Source organism: Salvia splendens, chromosome 20 (genome assembly GCF_004379255.2).
Source record: "Salvia splendens isolate huo1 chromosome 20, SspV2, whole genome shotgun sequence".
Taxonomy (NCBI): domain Eukaryota; kingdom Viridiplantae; phylum Streptophyta; class Magnoliopsida; order Lamiales; family Lamiaceae; genus Salvia; species Salvia splendens.
Genome location: NC_056051.1, coordinates 25,460,060 through 25,480,381, shown reverse-complemented (window position 1 = coordinate 25,480,381; position 20,322 = coordinate 25,460,060). Strand labels below are relative to the sequence as shown.

At 37.5% G+C, this 20,322-nt stretch overlaps 2 protein-coding genes and 1 pseudogene across 3 annotated transcripts; 2 read left to right on the top strand and 1 right to left on the bottom strand.

The window, feature by feature from the left end:
• Positions 1-1,101: 1,101 nt before the first annotated feature.
• Positions 1,102-3,289, top strand: LOC121781147 (endonuclease 2-like). Of its 2 annotated transcripts, none has more exons than XM_042178846.1 (9): positions 1,102-1,321; positions 1,410-1,584; positions 2,127-2,228; positions 2,341-2,366; positions 2,447-2,530; positions 2,601-2,693; positions 2,771-2,832; positions 2,902-2,975; positions 3,042-3,289. In XM_042178846.1, the coding sequence occupies exons 1-9, from the start codon at positions 1,187-1,189 to the stop codon at positions 3,134-3,136; spliced, it is 846 nt and encodes a 281-aa protein (XP_042034780.1). In that variant the 5' UTR covers positions 1,102-1,186; the 3' UTR covers positions 3,137-3,289. The 2 variants fall into 2 exon arrangements, with proteins under 2 accessions (XP_042034780.1, XP_042034779.1); XM_042178845.1 differs by having other exon boundaries at positions 2,311-2,366.
• Positions 3,290-12,285: 8,996 nt separating this feature from the next.
• On the bottom strand, positions 12,286-14,072 carry LOC121780868 (annotated as a pseudogene).
• Positions 14,073-17,772: 3,700 nt separating this feature from the next.
• Positions 17,773-19,892, top strand: LOC121781056 (homocysteine S-methyltransferase 1-like). The gene is made up of 7 exons (XM_042178739.1): positions 17,773-18,136; positions 18,477-18,533; positions 18,616-18,821; positions 18,926-19,055; positions 19,132-19,335; positions 19,413-19,484; positions 19,626-19,892. The coding sequence occupies exons 1-7, from the start codon at positions 17,954-17,956 to the stop codon at positions 19,770-19,772; spliced, it is 999 nt and encodes a 332-aa protein (XP_042034673.1). The 5' UTR covers positions 17,773-17,953; the 3' UTR covers positions 19,773-19,892.
• The last annotated feature ends 430 nt before the right edge of the window (positions 19,893-20,322 follow it).

The following is a 20,322-nucleotide window of genomic DNA, read 5'->3' as shown; positions in this document are numbered from 1 at the left end:
AAAATGCACCATAAAATTATTGGAAAAACCATAAAATTTGATCCAATTCACCATAAAAAAAATTTGATACCATAAAAAAAATGCACCGGGAATCGAACCCAGGTTTGGTCTATATCATGGCAGGATACTATTCTACCACTAGACCACTGATGCTAATTGTTTCTTATTTACAGATAATAGAAATGTAATTCTAACTCCTTCCATTCCTTCTTGAGTTATCTACTCTGTCACCGATTTTTAGGAGTTACAACTTATAGGGATATCATAAAATACTCCCCGTCAATAAAATTGTCACATTTTTCCATTTCCGCTTATCCTATAAAATTTGTCACATTTAATTTTTGTTTATCATATTTGGTAGTGGACCTTATATTCCATTAACTCATTTTAACTCTCTCCGTCCCGGCCTAAGCGATACGTTTCTATTTTGGCACAAGAATTTAGGTAGTGGTTTTTAGTGAATTAAATTATTAATAGTAAAGTAAGAGATGAAGTAAAGTAAGAAAGATAAATAGGAAAAAAAGTAAGAGAAGATAAAATAAGAAAAAGAAAGTGAGAATAAAGCAAGAGAGATGATAAAGTAAGAAAGAGAAAGAGAGAATAAAGTAGGAGAGGTGAGTGAGTTGATTGTTGCCAAAAAAACGTCTCACTTAGGTTTGGACGTATCGAAAAGGAAAACGTCTCACTTAGGCTGGGACAGAGGGATATAAAAGTAGAATTCTCTCTCTATTAATTTTTTCAACTCACTTTTACATTATATTTCTTAAAACTCGTACCCCAATTAAAGTGTGACAAAATTGAAGGGACAGAGGGAGTACTTAACAAAAATTAGAAACATATTTTGAGATAAGGAACAAAAATAAAAGACAAGAAACACTCTTTACCTTAAAAATAATATAAAAGACTTCATCAAAGTAATAATTTTTTTTTCTTGCAAGAAGATAAAAATGACTTCAATTACAACCCTTTTCAATGAAGCCGTTTGTAATTTTGAAACCACAGCGTACCGTTACGTTATAAAAAAAAAAGTCATCAGCTTTCATTAATAACAAGGCTGTCATTTCGTGTCATTAAACATCGAAAAAACCGATTTCCGCAACAAATCTTTTCCAACATTTCACACCTTAATTTTGTTCAATCATTTCACACAGTTCACACGGCTCAACAATTTATAAATAAGATTTTGATGAAATTACAAAGAAACCAAAAAATGGAGTTGTACCAAATCCACATCCTAGCATTTGCAGCTTTGATATGTTGTACTTCCACAGCCCATGGCTGGGGAATTCATGGCCATCTCATCACTTGTAGAATTGCTCAGGTTAATTTCAACACTTTCATATTTTTTAGAATTATATTTACCAAATTTTTATTGTGAATTCGATGTGAGACTTTGTTCAATGTTGCAGCCGAGGTTGAGCAAGGCGGCCGCAGAGGCTGTGTCCCAACTCCTGCCTGCGTACGCGGATAATGATCTTGGTAGCTTGTGCTCGTGGGCCGACCGTGTTAAGTTCCGTTACCACTGGTCGTCGGCCCTTCACTACATCGACACTCCGGATCAACTCTGCTCCTATCAATACACTAGTGAGATCAATTCTTCAACTATACACTAATCAAATATTTAAAGAGTGATTTGCCTTTCAATTGTGCATACTATCTTTAAAATATCAAACTATTGATTTATTCTGGTTTTACAAGTCAATATAATATTGTCTTGTTATGTTTTTGTAATGATGGCTGGTTTACTTGGCGATATCGGATGTCAACTAAAATAATTTCACGTTTTGGGCAGTGAAACAACGTCATGATATATTAAAACGGAACAAACAAAAGGGATAAAATGAGAAATAATTAATTTAGTTAATGGACCCCACAATCCATTAACTCTACTTCCACTACTTTTTCTCTTCCTCTCTCTTACTTTACCAGATAATTTTTCTCAGTTACTTTACCAATTGTGCATTAAAACTCATGCCGTTTCAAATGTTTCTGTTTTTTTAATATGAAGGGAGTATAATATGACATTGTTCCGCTGCCTGACATCCGATAATGCAATTTAAGTAAGTCATCAAGCCATGTCAGCACTAAAAATAAAATCAGCAACATTTTCACTTATGCAAATACAGGGGATTGCAAAGATGAAGATGGGATAAAAGACAGATGTGTAGCTGGAGCTATCTACAATTACACTAATCAGCTCATCACATACAACAATGCCAATTCTCAATGTACCATCCTTCAATCTTTAATATTCAAATTTTTTTTTCTAATTTTTTAATATGAACTTACATGGATTGATTTGAACACCAGATAATCTCACTGAAGCACTTCTCTTCTTAGCACATTTCATTGGAGACATCCATCAGGTTACAACAATCCTATTTTTGATTCGACAAAATGTAATCCGAACACACATTTTAGGTCAGATAACTCTTTTATCGTGCAGCCTCTACACGTGGGATTCACTTCAGACAGAGGAGGAAACACAATTGATGTGCATTGGTACACTAGAAAAACAGTTCTTCATCATGTAAGTCAATTCAATTTCTTCCTAAAAATCATATTTTTTCGAAGAATCTATGTTCGATCCATATCCACAGGTGTGGGACGACAACATTATCGAAACAGCAGAAGAAAGGTTCTTCGATTCCAACGTAGAAGAACTCATTAACACACTCCAAACGAACATAACGGTATATACACAATCCATATCAATTATTACCTCACCATTCCTTTTCAAACTACTAGAACCTTCTTCATTCTAAAACAGACCGTGTGGGCGAGCCAAGCAAAGGCGTGGGAGGCCTGCACCAAGACGGCCTGTCCAGACGCGTAAGTTCATACAACGAAAAAAAAAATCACCATAACATAGGTTTCAAATGACATGTATGCCGGCTGCAGATATTCATCCGAAGGGATCAAAGCAGCGTGCGACTGGGCTTACAAAGGCGTTAGCAACGGCTCTGTTCTTCAAGGTGCATTTTTCGAGTTTTTCCTTTCGACTAATTCTTTTTTTATATGATGATCTATGATTTATGCAGATGACTACTTCCTATCGCGTTATCCGGTGGTGAACATGAGGCTAGCTCAAGGCGGAGTTCGTTTAGCAGCGACTCTCAACCGGATATTTGGATAACGAGTTATATCAACGTGTTTATTGCTTTCGAACTTCTTGTATGAACGTGTTTTCGATCAAAACAAGATAATCGGAAAATCGAACTAGCATGTAATCTGCATTCAATGTGTTCATTTGGTTGCAACAAAAGCATTGTCACATTTTGAAAGACAACTAAAACACTAGAAATTTGAGATATGTGATAACTCTACAACAAAAAGGTGTCATATATAACTTCTTAATGCTCATTAATCTCATTTAAATACTTGCTTATATACTAACATTAGAGGTGCTTATATACTTGAGATATGTGATAACTCTACAACAAAAAGGTGTCATATATAACTTCTTAATGCTCATTAATCTCATTTAAATACTTGCTTATATACTAACATTAGAGGTGCTTATATACTTGAGATATGTGATAACTCTACAACAAAAAGGTGTCATATATAACTTCTTAATGCTCATTAATCTCATTTAAATACTTGCTTATATACTAACATTAGAGGTGGTTTGTAGAATTTCAGCAATCTATATTTCAATTTTTTTAAGTATAAAAATATTGTGTTTTTCATGAGTATCTAATTTGGGGTTGTTTGATGGATTTCAGTTAACGACTGTTGTAACATTTGAAATTGAATTAAGTATTTAGTTTCAAATATTTAAACGAAGGAAAAAAGTAGTTTTTTTTTTGTGTTTTTTTGAAATATTATTATTAAAATATTGTGGCCTCATAGTGGTCAAGCAATTGATTTGTACATATCACACGTTATTTTCTTAGAACTCGACCCATCTAAAGTTAGCAAGGCCCATTTGTAAGTAATGGACAAATTCTTGATTTAGTATATTTATATACTTATGGAAATACTTTAATAATATTCTCTTCTTTTGTATTATAGAAAATTATAAATTCATAATGCATTTAGTCATTTATCAATAACGTTGCACCTTAAATCATAATCTATTTTGACTGGTCAATTCGATTAGAGTATATCCATGTTAGGTTTCCGCTACCATTTCATTTTCATAGTAATGACAATTAATAAAATGAAAATGACAATCTTTCTTAACTCTGAGTTTCCTTTTTTTCTAATGAGTTATTATACGTTTGAACATATAGGGGGTGTTCAGTTTGTAAAATTGTATCCGGATTAAATATGTATAGTGTTTGGTTCATGAGATTCAATCCCGCAACTCAATCTAGATGGATAATCATGGAATAATTAGTCATAGCTAACTCCCTATTCTAAAATAATCTCACGACTCATCATAAATTAATCTTGATATTATTTTATCTAGGAAACCGGACACCATCATATAGTACATTATTTTATTTTGTAGTTTTGAGAATATGTATACAAATTCTCACTAAAGTTTAATTATTAGTACTCCCTCTGTCTCATACTACTTGCATATTTTATCTTCGAACGGTCCAAACTATTTACACCATTTCTATTTGAAATAAAAAAAAATTATGGTATTTAATTAAGATATTAAAGTTAGTTAGTGTGTCTCTTATTAAGTGTTATCTTATTACACTAATTAATCATGTTCAAATTTACCCCCTAAAGTGGCGCCCCTACTCGCAAATATCGTATGTTTCGAGGCCATTTCCATAGGGTAAACCTAGAAGTCCAAAAGTTACAACACTTGAGTCACCAGAAAGGAGCGGTGCAAGTATCCCGTATTTAAAAGAGGTGATGACTACTACCTATCAAAACGAAAACGATAACTTTTAATTATATGAAAACTTAGGTGAAGCCTCGTCATTACGAAAAAAAATTGGACAGGCAACGCAGCGATCGAGCTGAAGAGACCGGTCTCACTCGAGAGCCAATGCCAGTCGAAACATTTGTGTGGAGCAGAACGCTAGAATTGGACAAAAGAAAACGATAGAGGTTAGGCCAAAGAAATTTCTGGGTTGGTTGCTAACGACTTTGCAATTGGCATTTACAATGTGCATTTAGATTTCATATCAAAAGTGGCAAAGTTGTCAATTTCTCCACCTAAATACCATTACCAAATAGGTATCTTAACCGTATAGTACATAGTATAATTTATATTGATATACTACTATCTCCGTCGATAAAAAAAATTAGTCTTAATAAAGTAAAAAAATGTCATAAAAATTATAAAATTTGGTTAGATTTCGGTCAATCCTGAAGCATATTAGTATAATTTTGACATTTTCTTATTTGTGTTTCAATGAAATTGTATATGACGTGGGAGTCAAAATCCATGACTTTTTTTTTTTTTAAATTTGTATATCACTCATAACAGTATTGATTTTAGTAAAAAAATTATACTCCTAGAATATAAACTTAGGTTAAAGTATTTTGGCTTCCAAATCACTGATTGCATATCTAACATCTTTTGCCACTAATTATTTCAATTGCTTCTGATGCTTCCGAAAAAGCTGACATAACAAAATAATACATCCTTTATCCAATAACTATTATTGACTTGAACAATAAATTAAAAACATTGTCTCCGCCACCGACAATCACATCTTACCATTGAGAACACACACCCCTTAGCCCAAGTGGTAGAGAGGCAAGGATACCGCACCATCCTAGAGATCACGAGTTCGACTCCTGGGAGGCCCATCTTGGGGATTAATTTCCCTGGGGTGATGAGTTCACTGGCCTGGACCCAAGAGCTGGGGAGATAGGTTAACTGGTCAGGCCCATGCTTGGGAAGATAGGTTAACTGGTCTGGACCTGTGCCCAGTGGCGGATCCAGGATCCGGAAATGGAGGGGGCGGAATATATAGTATTAGCTTGGTTTAGTGCGGACATGGCTATTTTTTTTGTTATTCGGGGCGACGCCGGAGGCAAACGGAGGGGGCGGACATGGTAAAATTACATCCCGATAAGGGAAAAATAGTCGCACGGAGGGGGCGACCGCCCCCTCCTGCCCCCCTAGATCCGCCACTGCCTGTGCCTAGGGGAAGGTAGGTGGACCCGTTGGTCCCCTCCAAGACAACGAAGCGCAGCTCGGTGGTAAGACGCTTCACCTCCGACCGTTAGGCCGGGGGTCCGAGTCACTTCGGGGTAGATGGGGAACCATCGTTGATACTCCTTTTAAAAAAAACACACACACACAAACTATCCAATATTAAAACATAATGTTATAGTGTATATTTATATATGCGACGCACATTAATTTCTAATATTACAAAAATATGACATATAACACGAAAATACTATATTCCTGGATTGTCTCCAAAGTTCTTGACATTAAATTAGTACGAAATGTGCCCCTAACTATTTATGACAGTATTAATTTCCTGAAACTTAGGTGTAACATGTTTGGTGCACATCCGGACACCTGCAAGATTTACTTCCAACGAATTATGAGTACCAAAGAATCAGACCACTTTATATAAGTTTTAATAAAAAACAATTAGCATAATATGAATGAAGTAATGGTCCACACTTCCCCTTCCACTCCCATTCTAGTATACAGAATCATAATGCTTCTGTTATATAATAGTAATTTTGTACATTCCATTCCATGGTAGTTAGTCTTTTTCATTTTTAGTAAAAGTCAACATATTTATTCTCACTTGCGTTACTCGCTCTTACTTTATTCTCTTCTCATGTTTTTCTGCAAAAATATAGTAGTACATATATAAGATGTAGAAGTCTATATTTATTTTATTTTTTCTACAATATAGACATCATGAACACGTGACTCGATTGGTTCAAATTCATAGCCGTCATCTTAGAATGTCGACAATTACTACCACTAAGACTTGACGTGGTAGTTGCTTGGATTCGTCGAACGAACAATATTTAGCACGTATTTTAACTCGCAACTCTCATATTTCAAGCTTTTAATTATGCTTTTGTTTTTTTATTACTGATTGTATTATCATGGACAACTTTTAGTCAAATGTAATGTTGTTTTTTTTTACAAAAATAGACATATGATGTAGCCGTCCTACATTTATCTTTGGAAAAACTAAAATTTCAAAATACTGTGTATGATCTTGTAAATTACAATTGTGAAGGTGTGTCCTTGCAGTTCACTGATTCAGTCAAGTGACAGAGCCGTTGAAGCTCGGGGCAGGGATCAAGAAGGAAGCTCGGCTTTGAGCTAGAACTAGCCGAGAAGGGAGTTCGGTTTTGAGCCGAGAAGGGAGTGCGGTCTTGAGCTCGGTTTGAGCGCCGAGAAGGGAGTGCGGTCTTGAGCTCGGTTTGAGCTGCCGAACTGGAACTAGCAGGGAGCTCGGTTTGAGCTGCCGAGCTGAAACTAGCCGTTGGTGTTTAGCGGTTGTAACTGTTTTTAGAAACAAATTAGTTAGTTTGTTTTTCTTCTTGACTCCCATATATACTTACAGCTCGATTGTAATCAGAGAGAGAGAGAGACGCAGAACACAGATTACGCACACAATTGGAAGAGAATTCTTGCACTAGCTAGCGTTTGCTTAGAGTGATAGATTGTGTGTGTGAAGTTCTTGTATTGAGAGTTCCATCAATAAAATTCCGGTCATCTTCTCCGTGGACGTAGGTGATTCATCACCGAACCACGTTACACCTTTGTGTGTTTTATTTTTCGATCGTGTGCGTGTGAGATCGGCGGCAACACGACCCCAACAAGTGGCGCCGTCTGTGGGAAGACTTCCACGATTTGCCGATTGATTGGTTTCTGGGTGAGTTCGTGTCTAGAGGTTCCGTTGTATAAGCTGATCTTGGCGATTACCCACCGCTCGTTTTGAGAAATGTCTACAGCCAAGTTCGAGGTGGAAAAGTTCACCGGGAGAAACGATTTTGGGCTGTGGAGACTGAAGATGAAGGCCATCTTGATGCAGCAAGGCCTATGGGATATCTTGAAGAATGAAGGTGACGCTAAAGAAGGCAAACCTGATACTGATGACAAGGAGAAGCAAAGGCTTCAAGATATGCAGTATAAGGCTTATAGCACCCTGATCTTGAACCTCACGGACAGGGTGCTAAGGGAAGTTTCCAAGGAGGAGACGGCTGCAGGAGTATGGGGGAAACTTGAGTCATTGTATATGACCAAGTCTCTGGCGAACCGGTTACATTTGAAGCAAAGGCTTCTTGCTTTCAAGTTTTCAGATGGAAAGAGCATTTCTGAACAGCTTGAGGAGTTTGGGAAATGCATAGATGATCTTGAGAATATCGATGAGGTCATTAAAGATGAAGATAAGGCATTGATGTTGCTCAATTCCCTGCCTAAAAGTTATGAGCACTTCAAGGATGCAGTGCTTCTTGGAAGAGAAACCAAGGTCACCTATGAAGAGATTCATTCTGCATTAAAGATGAAGGAATCTCAGAAGGCTGATAACAAACAAACTGATCCAGTAGCTGAGAGTCTGCATGTGAAAAATAATCAGAATAAAAAGGGTTCCAAGAAGAAGTTCCAGAAGAAGGAAGAAGGTGGAGTATGGAAGGAGAAGAGAAGCTGTCACTACTGTAAGAAACCGGGCCATTTAAAGAAGCATTGCTTTGCTTGGAAGAAGAAACAAGAGCGAGAAAAGGCTGGGAACATAGAGACTGCTGATCTGGCTCAGGATGTTGAAGATAATGAAGCTTTGAATATCCACTCAGGGGCCAAGATTGAGGAATGCTGGATCATGGATTCAGGTTGCTCCTTCCACATTTGCTCACACAAATCTTGGTTCCAAGAATTATCAGCTTGGGAAGGATCAGTGATGCTAGGAAATGATCAAGTGTGCAATGTCAAGGGCATTGGGAACATCAGATTGAGGATGAAGGATGGGAGTATGAAGACTCTCACAGAAGTCAGATTCATTCCTCAAATCAAGAGAAATTTAATATCTCTTGGAATGCTAGAGTCAAAAGGGTGCAGATTCAACTCTGGTGATGGGATCCTCACAGTAACAAAAGGCACCAGAATTGTGATGGAGGCTCAGAGAAAGAACAGCCTATACTATTTGCTGGGTGAAACCGTGGTTGATGCTGTGAATCTTGCCCAGACAGAAGACCTGTATCTATGGCATGCCAGGCTTGGACATGTGGGTGAGAAAGGCATAAGAGAGCTGGCTAAACGAGGAGTGATGAAGTTAAGTGCATCAGACAGCCTAAAGAAATGTGAATCTTGCATTCTAGGAAAGGCAAAGAAGCTGCCATTTTCTGGTGGGAAACACACTTCATCAGCCCCATTTGTGTATGCCCACAGTGACTTGTGGGGGCCATCCCAAACTGAATCCATAGGTGGAGGCAAGTATTTCATCTCCATCATAGATGATTACTCAAGAAAAGTGTGGATTTACATTCTAAGAGAGAAGTCCCAAGCTTTTGAAAAATTTAGAGAATGGCATGCTAGATATGAGAATGAAAAGGGCTCAGTGCTTAAATATCTAAGGACTGATAATGGCATGGAGTTTCTGTCTGCGGAGTTTGATAGTTTCTGTAAAGTGAAAGGGATAAGAAGGCATAGGACCGTGCCAAGAAATCCTCAACAGAACGGGCTGGCAGAAAGAATGAATAGGACATTGCTAGAAAGGGTGAGGTGCATGCTATTCTACTCTGGAATGCCAAAGAGATTCTGGGCAGAGGCTGTCTCTACTGCAGCTAATCTGATCAATAAGTGTCCATCATCTGCTATATCCAATGAGACCCCAGATCAAAGATGGTATGGAAGCCTAGGTGACTACTCAGCCTTGAAGGTGTTTGGGTGTGCTGCTTATGCACACATTAAGCAGAGTAAATTGGAGCCAAGGGCAAAGAAATGTGTGTTGTTGGGATACCAAGATGGGGTGAAAGGATACAGATTGTGGAATTTGGATAGAGAAGGCAGAAATATCATTGTGAGCAGAGATGTGACATTCAATGAAGAGGAGATGCCATTTAAAGATGATGGGAAGCCCTCTGGTGGTGGCAGTAGCTCTGATATGCAAAACCTTGAGTTTGGTGGAGAATCTGCTGGAACAGACACTGATGAGGATGTTGTGATCACAGAAAATCAAGAAGAAGGTGGAGCAACTAGTTCTCAACATACTCAGAACACAGGTGAGCAGGAGTCACCAGTGCAGCAAGCTGCTGCAGCTCAAGGGGCCAGAAGAAATCCAAGAAGAAATGCAGGCCTACCTAGCAGATTCTCAGATTATGACATGAGCTTCTTTGCTCTATGTGTAGCAGAAGTACTCATGTTTTCAGAACCCTCAACCTATGAAGAAGCCATGAGTTGCAAGGAAAGTCAGAAATGGATCAAGGCCATGGAAGAAGAAATAGAGTCCTTGCTGAGAAATGGGACTTGGATTTTGGTGACTGATCCAGGGACTCAGAAGCTGATCAGTTGCAAATGGCTGTTTAAGAAGAAAGTAGAGGTGGGGGAAGTTGAAAGTATACGGTTTAAGGCAAGGCTGGTTGCTAGAGGATTCACACAAGTAGAGGGTATTGACTACACAGAGGTGTTCTCTCCAGTGGTGAAGCACACTTCTATTCGGATCTTATTGGCCATGACTGCTCATTTCAACTGGGAGCTGCATCAACTTGATGTGAAGACAGCATTTTTGCATGGAGATCTAGAGGAGACGATCTATATGATGCAGCCTAAGGGTTTTGAGAAGCCGGGAGAAGAAAAGAAAGTTTGCCTGTTAAAGAAAAGCCTATATGGGCTCAAGCAAAGCAGCCGGCAGTGGAACAAGAAGTTTCATGAGCAGATGGAATTGATGGCATTTGAGAGATCCAGTTTTGATAGCTGCGTGTATGTCAAGAGAAGTGGAAATCTAATACTGGCCTATCTACTGCTGTATGTGGATGATATTCTGCTGGCAGGATCAAGCAAGAGTGAGCTGCTGTCTGTGAAGGATGAGTTGAAGCAGAGATTTGATATGAAAGATCTTGGGGAAGCCAAGAGAATCTTGGGTATGGATATTGTCAGGAACAGAAAAAAGAAAGAACTGAAATTGGTTCAGGCTGATTATATCAGAAAGGTGGTAGAAAAATACCAGGTAAAGAGTGAAAAGTCAGTATCCACTCCATTGGCTAGCTGCTTCAAACTCAGTAAAGAACAGATGCCAAAGACAGCTGAAGATAGAGAAGAGATGAGCAGGATACCCTATGCAAATATAGTGGGAAGTGTGATGTACTTGATGATATGTACAAGGCCGGATGTGGCTCATGCCATAAGCGTTGCAAGCAGATATATGGCTGATCCAGGTAGGGATCACTGGGCAGCACTAAAGTGGATTCTGAAATACCTGAAAGGGTCTGTCATGGTTGGCTTGAAGTTTGGTGGTGGAGTTTGGTCTGAGGAGAGGGAAGTCCTAGAAGGATTCTGTGACTCGGATTATGCGGCTAACTTAGACAACAGAAAGTCTCAGAGTGGTTACATCTTCACACTATATGGCACAGCAATTAGCTGGAAATCAAATTTGCAGTCTGTGGTTGCACTGTCCACAACCGAAGCTGAGTATATTTCTCTGACTGAGGCTGCAAAGGAAGGGAAATGGTTGCAAGGAATCTTGGAAGATTTAGGAATGAAGCTGGGAGCAGTGAAGATTAACTGTGACAGCAACTCGGCTATATGTTTAGCAAAACATCAAATGTTCCATGAGAGGTCCAAGCACATTGATGTGAGGAGGAACTTCATTAGAGATGAAATTCAGGATGGAAGGATTGATGTGGTAAAGGTTCCTACTGAAGAAAATGCATCAGATATGTTGACAAAATCTCTACCGGCTTCAAAGTTCAAGCATTGTTTGAAGTTGGTTGAGGTTGTGGAGTGCTGAGGTATGAAACAGGTTTTGAGAAGGGAATTTAGATGTTGATGGAGACTTGCAAGGACAAGGTGGAGATTTGTGAAGGTGTGTCCTTGCAGTTCACTGATTCAGTCAAGTGACAGAGCCGTTGAAGCTCGGGGCAGGGATCAAGAAGGAAGCTCGGCTTTGAGCTAGAACTAGCCGAGAAGGGAGTTCGGTTTTGAGCCGAGAAGGGAGTGCGGTCTTGAGCTCGGTTTGAGCGCCGAGAAGGGAGTGCGGTCTTGAGCTCGGTTTGAGCTGCCGAACTGGAACTAGCAGGGAGCTCGGTTTGAGCTGCCGAGCTGAAACTAGCCGTTGGTGTTTAGCGGTTGTAACTGTTTTTAGAAACAAATTAGTTAGTTTGTTTTTCTTCTTGACTCCCATATATACTTACAGCTCGATTGTAATCAGAGAGAGAGAGAGACGCAGAACACAGATTACGCACACAATTGGAAGAGAATTCTTGCACTAGCTAGCGTTTGCTTAGAGTGATAGATTGTGTGTGTGAAGTTCTTGTATTGAGAGTTCCATCAATAAAATTCCGGTCATCTTCTCCGTGGACGTAGGTGATTCATCACCGAACCACGTTACACCTTTGTGTGTTTTATTTTTCGATCGTGTGCGTGTGAGATCGGCGGCAACACGACCCCAACAACAATCACCATATTCAATTACATAGACTACTTATTTATCATCACATAACCAATTAGCATCAACAATAATTTAAAAAAGGTAGAAACTTACAATTCAGAAGAGTGGTAGTGTAACAATTTAGTAATAAAAATTTAGTGGTCCGGACATAATAATTCACAAATTTACGTCTCCGTCTCCTCCCTTTTCATGCTACGTCACACATGCATCCAGACCCCTAAATTTTTACTCGTAAACTAGAGCTTCACAGAGGAAATTCCACGAATGTACGTCATGGGAGATGATATCCTCCATTTGTACCCAGAAAAAAAACATTTCCAGTGATGGGAAAGACGCATGAGCCTCTCGCGTGCTTGCCTTGAATAAACACGCATGACGCTCTCGCGTCTTTGATTAAACACGCGAGAGGCTCTCGCGTCTTTGATTAAACACGCGAGAGGCTCTCGCGTGTTTGCCTTGGATAAACACGCGAGGTCGATCTCAGCCGTCGGAGCGTGGAAATCGTCGAAATCGGCGACTCGGAGGAGGTTCTTCGAAGGCTCCGATTGGTGGATCGCGACGCCGGGCTTCGATCGGGTGAAATGCAGCTTGGCGAGGTATGTATCGGAGGTGAGATCGAGCCACTGCTTGCAGACGGATTTGCAGTGGACGAGGGATTTCGCGGGGAGGCGGGAGAGGATCTCGATGATGAGGTGCGACGGAAGGCTCGTGAGGAAATCGCGGCGGTTGGAGGCGGATTTCGAGGGCGAGACGATGAATGCCATTGTTGATTGAAACACGCGAGAGGCTCACGCGTCTTTCCCATCACGGGAAATGTTTTTTTCCAGGTACAAATGGCGGATATCATCTCCCATAACGTACATTCGTGGAATTTAGCCGAGCTTCACAACTTCGGGAATATGCACCGGATACTTATCAATGCAGTCGGCCCACGGCCCCTCCACCGGCAACTCAATCGTCCGATTACATCTCCACACCGCGCTGTTGCACTTGAATCCACTCCCAAACGCAATCTGCCAAACCCTATCCCCTTTCCTCATCCTCCCCTTCGACTCAATGTGCTCAATTCATACCACAGCGATGAAGAAGAAGTGTTTCCGAATCTATGCAGCGCCATCCTCGACGCCTCCACCTGCTCGTTCGTCAGCCGGAGACTCCTCTGCAGCTCATCAATCACCGCCCTTCCGCCGGCGTGGATGCAGAAACGCTTGCTTAAAATCGGGAATGTACGTTTGGATCTCGAATTGAAGAATTTTCGCCCAATCAGCGAGATCGCGAAGAGCAATTGCTCCGATGCAGGGAGGACGAGCGGTCCGATCGCCGTGATGTTCGATTTCAAGGCCTCTCCGGCCACCGCCATCAGATCTATGTTCAATTTGATCCCGACGTTGCCTTCGTCATCCTCCTCCTGCGATACGCATCCGTACGATTTATCGTCCGCGCCTTTGTGCGTTCGGACGACATAACAGAGACGGTATTTTGCGCGGCGGCGATCGGATCTGCGATTGGATAAGAGCACGGCGGCGCCGCCCATCTGCGATAGATTTTAACCATATTTTGCTACATGCATATGGCATAGTGTCCCTATGTAGTACACAATTATTTTCGGCACGGAATTTAAGAAAAGTTATGTTAAATGAGTTAAGTAAATGAATAATAAAGTAGAAAATGAAAAAAGTAGAGAGACGAAAAAGATAGAATAAAGTAAGTGAGAGTAAAGTAAGAGACAAGAAAAGTTGTTGCTTTTTGCCAAAAAAAAAACGACTCAGCTGCAGTGGGACAACCCAAAAAGAAATATGACTCAGCTACATAGGGACGGAGGGAGTATTAAATTTGTATTATTAGGAAGTTTAATCTGGACTTATGTTATGATTAGAGTTTTAATTTTCAATTAATATTAAATCGTTAGTTGATTCATCCACCTTCTACACTTTTGATAATTTATACGAAATTTTATACCATCAGAATATCTACCATAGATTTGTCGGTGGTTGATTTTATAATTTTTTGTGTATTCATATATATATGTGTGTTGTGTTTTGTGCGTATTCTATGTGTCACTTTTTTTAATTATCCACCTAACTGAACTACCTCAATTAACTGACCTGAATTAATTAGCTACATTTGTGTAAATGCACTAAATTGGCTGAGTTGTACTAAGAGTACATTTTTTAAAGATTATCAATTTTCTTAATGCAGTCCACTCTACATATTTTTCTCAATTTTATATGACACAATATTCCGTTTGTTTGTTTATAAAAAAAAAGGAAAAAGTAAATGTAACAAATATTAACGGAGGGACTAAAAAAACTAATCGTAACAAGTAATGATTGATAGATGGAGTATTATTGATATAGCACAAATCTATTTTAAATTGGTAATGAGGATGGTTATGTGTAGGGGTGAGCAAAAAAACCGGAAACCGAATATCCGAACCGAATCAAATCAAAATTTTGAAATTCGGTTCGGTTTTTTCGGTTTTTCGGTTCGGTTCAGTTTTAAAAATAAAAAAATTTCAGTTTTTCGGTTCGGTTTGGTTCGGGTGAGGGAAAAAACCGAAAAACCGAAAAACCGAATTTTATATATATTCTATTAATTTAATATATTATATTATATATAATATATATATTCTTTTAATATATTCTACTATATAATATATACTATATGTATTATTAATTTTATATTATATATAAATATTCTATTAGTATATATAAAATAAAATAAAATACACATATATAAATATATATTTATATTATATTTATTTTTTTTAGGTTTTTCGATTTTTTTCAGGTTTTTCGGTTTTGTTCGGGTTTTTCGGTTTTTTAAGTTCGGTTTTCGGTTTTTCGGTTTCGGTTTTTCGGTTATTCGGGTTCGGTTCAGTTTGGATTTTGAACTAAATTCGGTTTTTCGGTTTTGGCAAAAAACCGAACCGAAACCCGAATGCACACCCCTAGTTATGTGCTAAATGTTTTGTGTGCTAGTAAATGTTTTGAGAAAAATGTTATCGATTTCGTTCACATAGAATTCACCGGATGTCACATTAGATACAATTTCACTTAAATTGGACTCGTTGAAAACTTGAAAAAAATGTCCAAATTCATAGTTTTAAAATTAAAATTTATAACGAGGATGGATTATGTCTTAAGTGCGTAGAAAAAATGATAAAATTCGTTGACAGTTCCAACACAAAATTTTCTAAATGACACTAGATAACATAAACGTGACTCGTTGGAAAATTTATAAAAAGTTATTATCTAAATTTTTTAACTGCGGAATGGACCAGAATTGGGTCAAATTTTATTTTTTAGACAACTTACCTTATATTTTATGCATTAAATGTAATGTACCATGGTATATTTCAACAAATCATTGCATAATCAAAATACACATGACAATCACAATGATAACAAAGTAGCAATTTTAGAAGTTTCTAAGCATAATTTAAAATTTTAATTATAGATGAGCGGATCTTGTCAGATCATTCTGACTAGGTTTCGATGGGTCAAACATATGACTCAACAATAATACTTTAATTTCTTTCAATATTATTTTGACTGCCGGAAATGAGGAATTTGTGTCTTAGATTTCACTCCATTTGTCAAAAAGAATAAAAAAAAGGACTACCCTTTTTCATTTCTAATGAATCGATGTTATTTCTTTTGATTTAAGAAAAAAGAGAATAAAACAAAGAAACGAAAAAATAATAAAAATAATGTAAAATTTTAAAAAGAAGAAAATGACTCATTTAATTTGATATATCCTAAAAAGTTCTATACATAATTTAATTAACTTGATTACTGTGAGGAGTAATATAAATGAAGGAAAGACATTATGGAGTGGGAAATTTCTAATTTAACAATATTTATTTTTTATTCTTATCCTTATACTCAAAGTCAAAGAATATCCAGATCTAGTGACAATATTTTAGTTGAATTAAATAAAAATAAACAACTCTTTAAATTCTTCTATTTGTAGGGGCGGCTGTGCAATGAATTAAACAATGCAATTATTCACATACAGTTTTTAGTTAACAAAATAATGTACATCATTTATTTCCATAAAAATTAATCGTAGGATAAAGTAACGCTGATTTGGGGATATTGCAAAGATATTACTCCTAATTTGTGAAATTAAATCATATGAGTATATTAGTAGGTTTTGTGTTTGGTTAAAAAAGTGGATCGCGTGATACAAAATATGTAAATAAATTAATAAATTGAGGATTGTATTCTTAATTTTTATAAATGGAATAAGAATATTTTTCAAGCTCCAATAAAGAAAAATTAAGGTTATTTTGAATAAACTAATAAATTGAGGATAATATTCTTAATTTTATAAATGGAACAAGAATTTTTTTTCAACCTCCAATAAAGAAAAATTAAGACTACTTCCTTTTATAGATAGATGAGATATATTTTTTTATTATCAATACTCTGTAGTAATAATGGCAAACATTTGATCTTCAAAACTCATAGTGAATGGACCATTTTCCTAAATGAGTGCAACATATGAGCTCAAATCCTTATATGGCTGAAATTTCCATTTCTTGAGTGTAATAAATTTTACGGCTTAAATTTAAAAATTTATGGATATTATATACATGTACAATTTATGTACATTTATCTTTTCTCAATATTTTATTCTACCAAAAATTTCAAAATCCAAACTATGAAATCTGATCCGAAACAAAATAGATTGCATAGAATTATACTGCCAAATTTTGAAAATTCAATAACAAAAACCCAAAAATTGGATAATCCAATATCGAAATCCAAAAATCTAATTCCAAATACCATTAGATTTGTTCAATACAAAATTTTTATACTTGTTAGGTTATAATTATAATATATTTTATTGTAATATAATACTATTATATAAATATATTTCAAATTTCTGGTTACTTTAGATTTTAAAATATCTAAACCTCTGAAATATACTAAAAAATCCTATCTGAACTTAAAATCTGAAAAATCCGAACTAAATTTATAATTTTGATTTAATTGAGATCAGATTTTGGGATTTCGAATATTTTACTCCTATAAAGCTCATAAATTCACTATAAAATATTTTGACAAATTATTCACAAAATTGTAGATGTAGGTTGGTAGAAAATAGAAATAGAAATAGAAATAGAAATAGAAATAGAATTAAAAAAGGTTATAGGTAAAGAATGAAATGGTGGTTGGTAAAATGGAAATTGTTGACCAACGTAACCAAACTCATAAATAAAGCTCAAATTCACTCCAAATATGAACGTGAAAGCACAAAACCGTCCGCGTTCATCGTCGTTCTTCACACGTAAACGCCGTTTCCATTTTCTCTCTGCTTCTCTTCTTCCCATCGAAAACAGCAATAAATTCCCCACACATACTCCTACTTTACGTGCTCGTTTCCTCTCCTGCATCCTCGCATTTTGATTTTTTTGATTGATTGAGCTTTGAGAGAGGGAGATGGGGAGAGAGAGGGAGGGAGATCTGAGAGTGGATGCGCTGCGCGATTTTATAATGCGGGCGGGGGGATGCGCCGTCGTGGACGGCGGCTTCGCCACGCAGCTGGAGAAGCACGGCGCCTCCATTAACGATCCTCTTTGGAGCGCGCTCTGCCTCATTAAGAGCCCTGATTTGATCAAAAAGGTATTTGCGTGGAAATGCATTTTGTGATTTTACCTGATTTAGGTTTATTGATCGATCAATTTGTGAAATTGAATTTGTGTTGTTGCAACGATGGATTTTTATGGAATGATTATTGGAAGAGATGAATGATTAGTTGGAGAGGTGATTGCTGATTTTGGTTGATGAAGGAATTGAATGATGATGAGTAGAAATGTAGATCTAATTTGGTTGAATAGAGTGCTACATTACATTAAAATGATTGATTATATGTTTATGAGCATTCTAAATCAGTCATTGTTTCATAAATCTATGATGCATTGACAAAGAGTGGTTTGTTTCTCATAACTTGCAACGAAATCAGGTGCATCTCGAGTATCTGGAAGCTGGCGCGGATGTTATAGTAACTTCGTCTTATCAGGTTTCCACCATTGCTTTTACATAAATTTGTGCAAAGGTTCAAACCAATGATTTGATTCCGAGCAATTATTTTGAACAAACAGGCGACTTTACCAGGATTCCAGTCGAGGGGATTGTCCATGGAAGAAGCTGAGTCACTTCTTAAAACGAGTGTAAGGATTGCAGTTGAGGCTCGTGATAAGTTTTGGACCTCAGCTAAGAGGAGAGCTGGAAATAACTACAACAGAGCTCTTGTTGCTGCTTCAATTGGAAGCTATGGTGCTTATCTTGCTGATGGCTCTGAATACAGGTTGATTTTTCAATTTTTTTTTAAATCTACTCTTTATAACAGCATTTGCAAGATAACGGGCGTTGTTTATCTGATTGTTCTGTGTATACTTTTGTTTCCTTCAGTGGGAACTATGGCCCTGATGTTAGTTTGGAGAAGCTGAAGGACTTCCATAGACGTCGTCTGCAGGTTCTTGTCGAAGCAGGTCCTGATTTGCTTGCTTTTGAGACTATTCCTAACAAACTAGAGGCTCAGGTACGCTTAGAAGCATCGATTTTCTCACAAAAGCCTTCTCTTTTTGAAATCCACTGATGTTTACCTTGACTACCAGGCATGTGCAGAGTTGCTTGATGAAGAGGGCGTTTCGATCCCATCTTGGATCTGTTTCAGCTCCGTTAATGGGGAGAATGCGCCCTCGGGAGAGAGCTTTGAGGAGTGCCTCAACGTGATCAACAAGAGCAGCAGAGTCGGTGCTGTTGGCATAAACTGTGCTCCTCCTCATTTTGTTCTCAGCCTCATCCAGAGATTCAAACTGGTAAGATTTCTAGTGAAAATGAGCTGAAAAAGCTCGGTTTTATGGAGACTGAACGCCCGTCTTGTGTGTGTTTGCAGCATACTGATAAGGCCATAGTTGTCTACCCCAACAGTGGTGAGATATGGGATGGCATTGCCAAAAAATGGCTGGTGAGTGTAATATGCGTTTACTTTGAGTCGTATGATTTGAGTATTTGAAGGAAAAACGAGCAAACAAGTTCGAAATTAATCAGTCCATCGAAGTAAATGATATATTGTCCTGACTTTGATATCTTGTCCGTTCCTCAACAGCCATCGCAATGCTTTGATGATGACAAGTTTGAGGTGTTCACGACGAGGTGGCGTGATGCTGGAGCGTCGTTGATCGGAGGCTGCTGCCGGACTTCTCCTTGCACAGTTCGAGCAATTTCTAAAGTGTTGAAGAAGGAGAAGAGCTGATGATTGAGTCTTACCATGACAGTCAATTAACTGTAACGCTGTTGCGCTTCATGTGTTTGTCTTTGTATCTTTGTTTTGATATTAGTTTATTTATTCAATAAACTAATTATATTTGCATCACAAAATTCTTTGCCAACTTCACTTTTTTCCTGCCACTTCTTAGAGAGGCAAAGAACAGAGGATAATTCAAATGAACATTGTTCAAATTTTGTTGAACTTTCTTATATTGTTGCATTTTCTTTTTGTAATAATATTAATCGATTTTCCATATATCTAAAAAAAGATACATTCCTAGGACAACTGAAGCTAATCTCCAATGATAGGGAAAAACCATGAACATTGATTAAATTATGATTTAGTAGTATCTTGCAATTTTAATAATTGAGTGAAAGTTCAAGAATTTTAACATTTTCTCAAATTTCCAATATAATCTAATTTACGTTAATATGATATAAAAAATCTACAAATATGAAATTAGGAATGTAATCAAATGCAAACTCCAAATTATGATGTGGATCGTTAGAAAATGTCAACAGATGACAAAATAGTA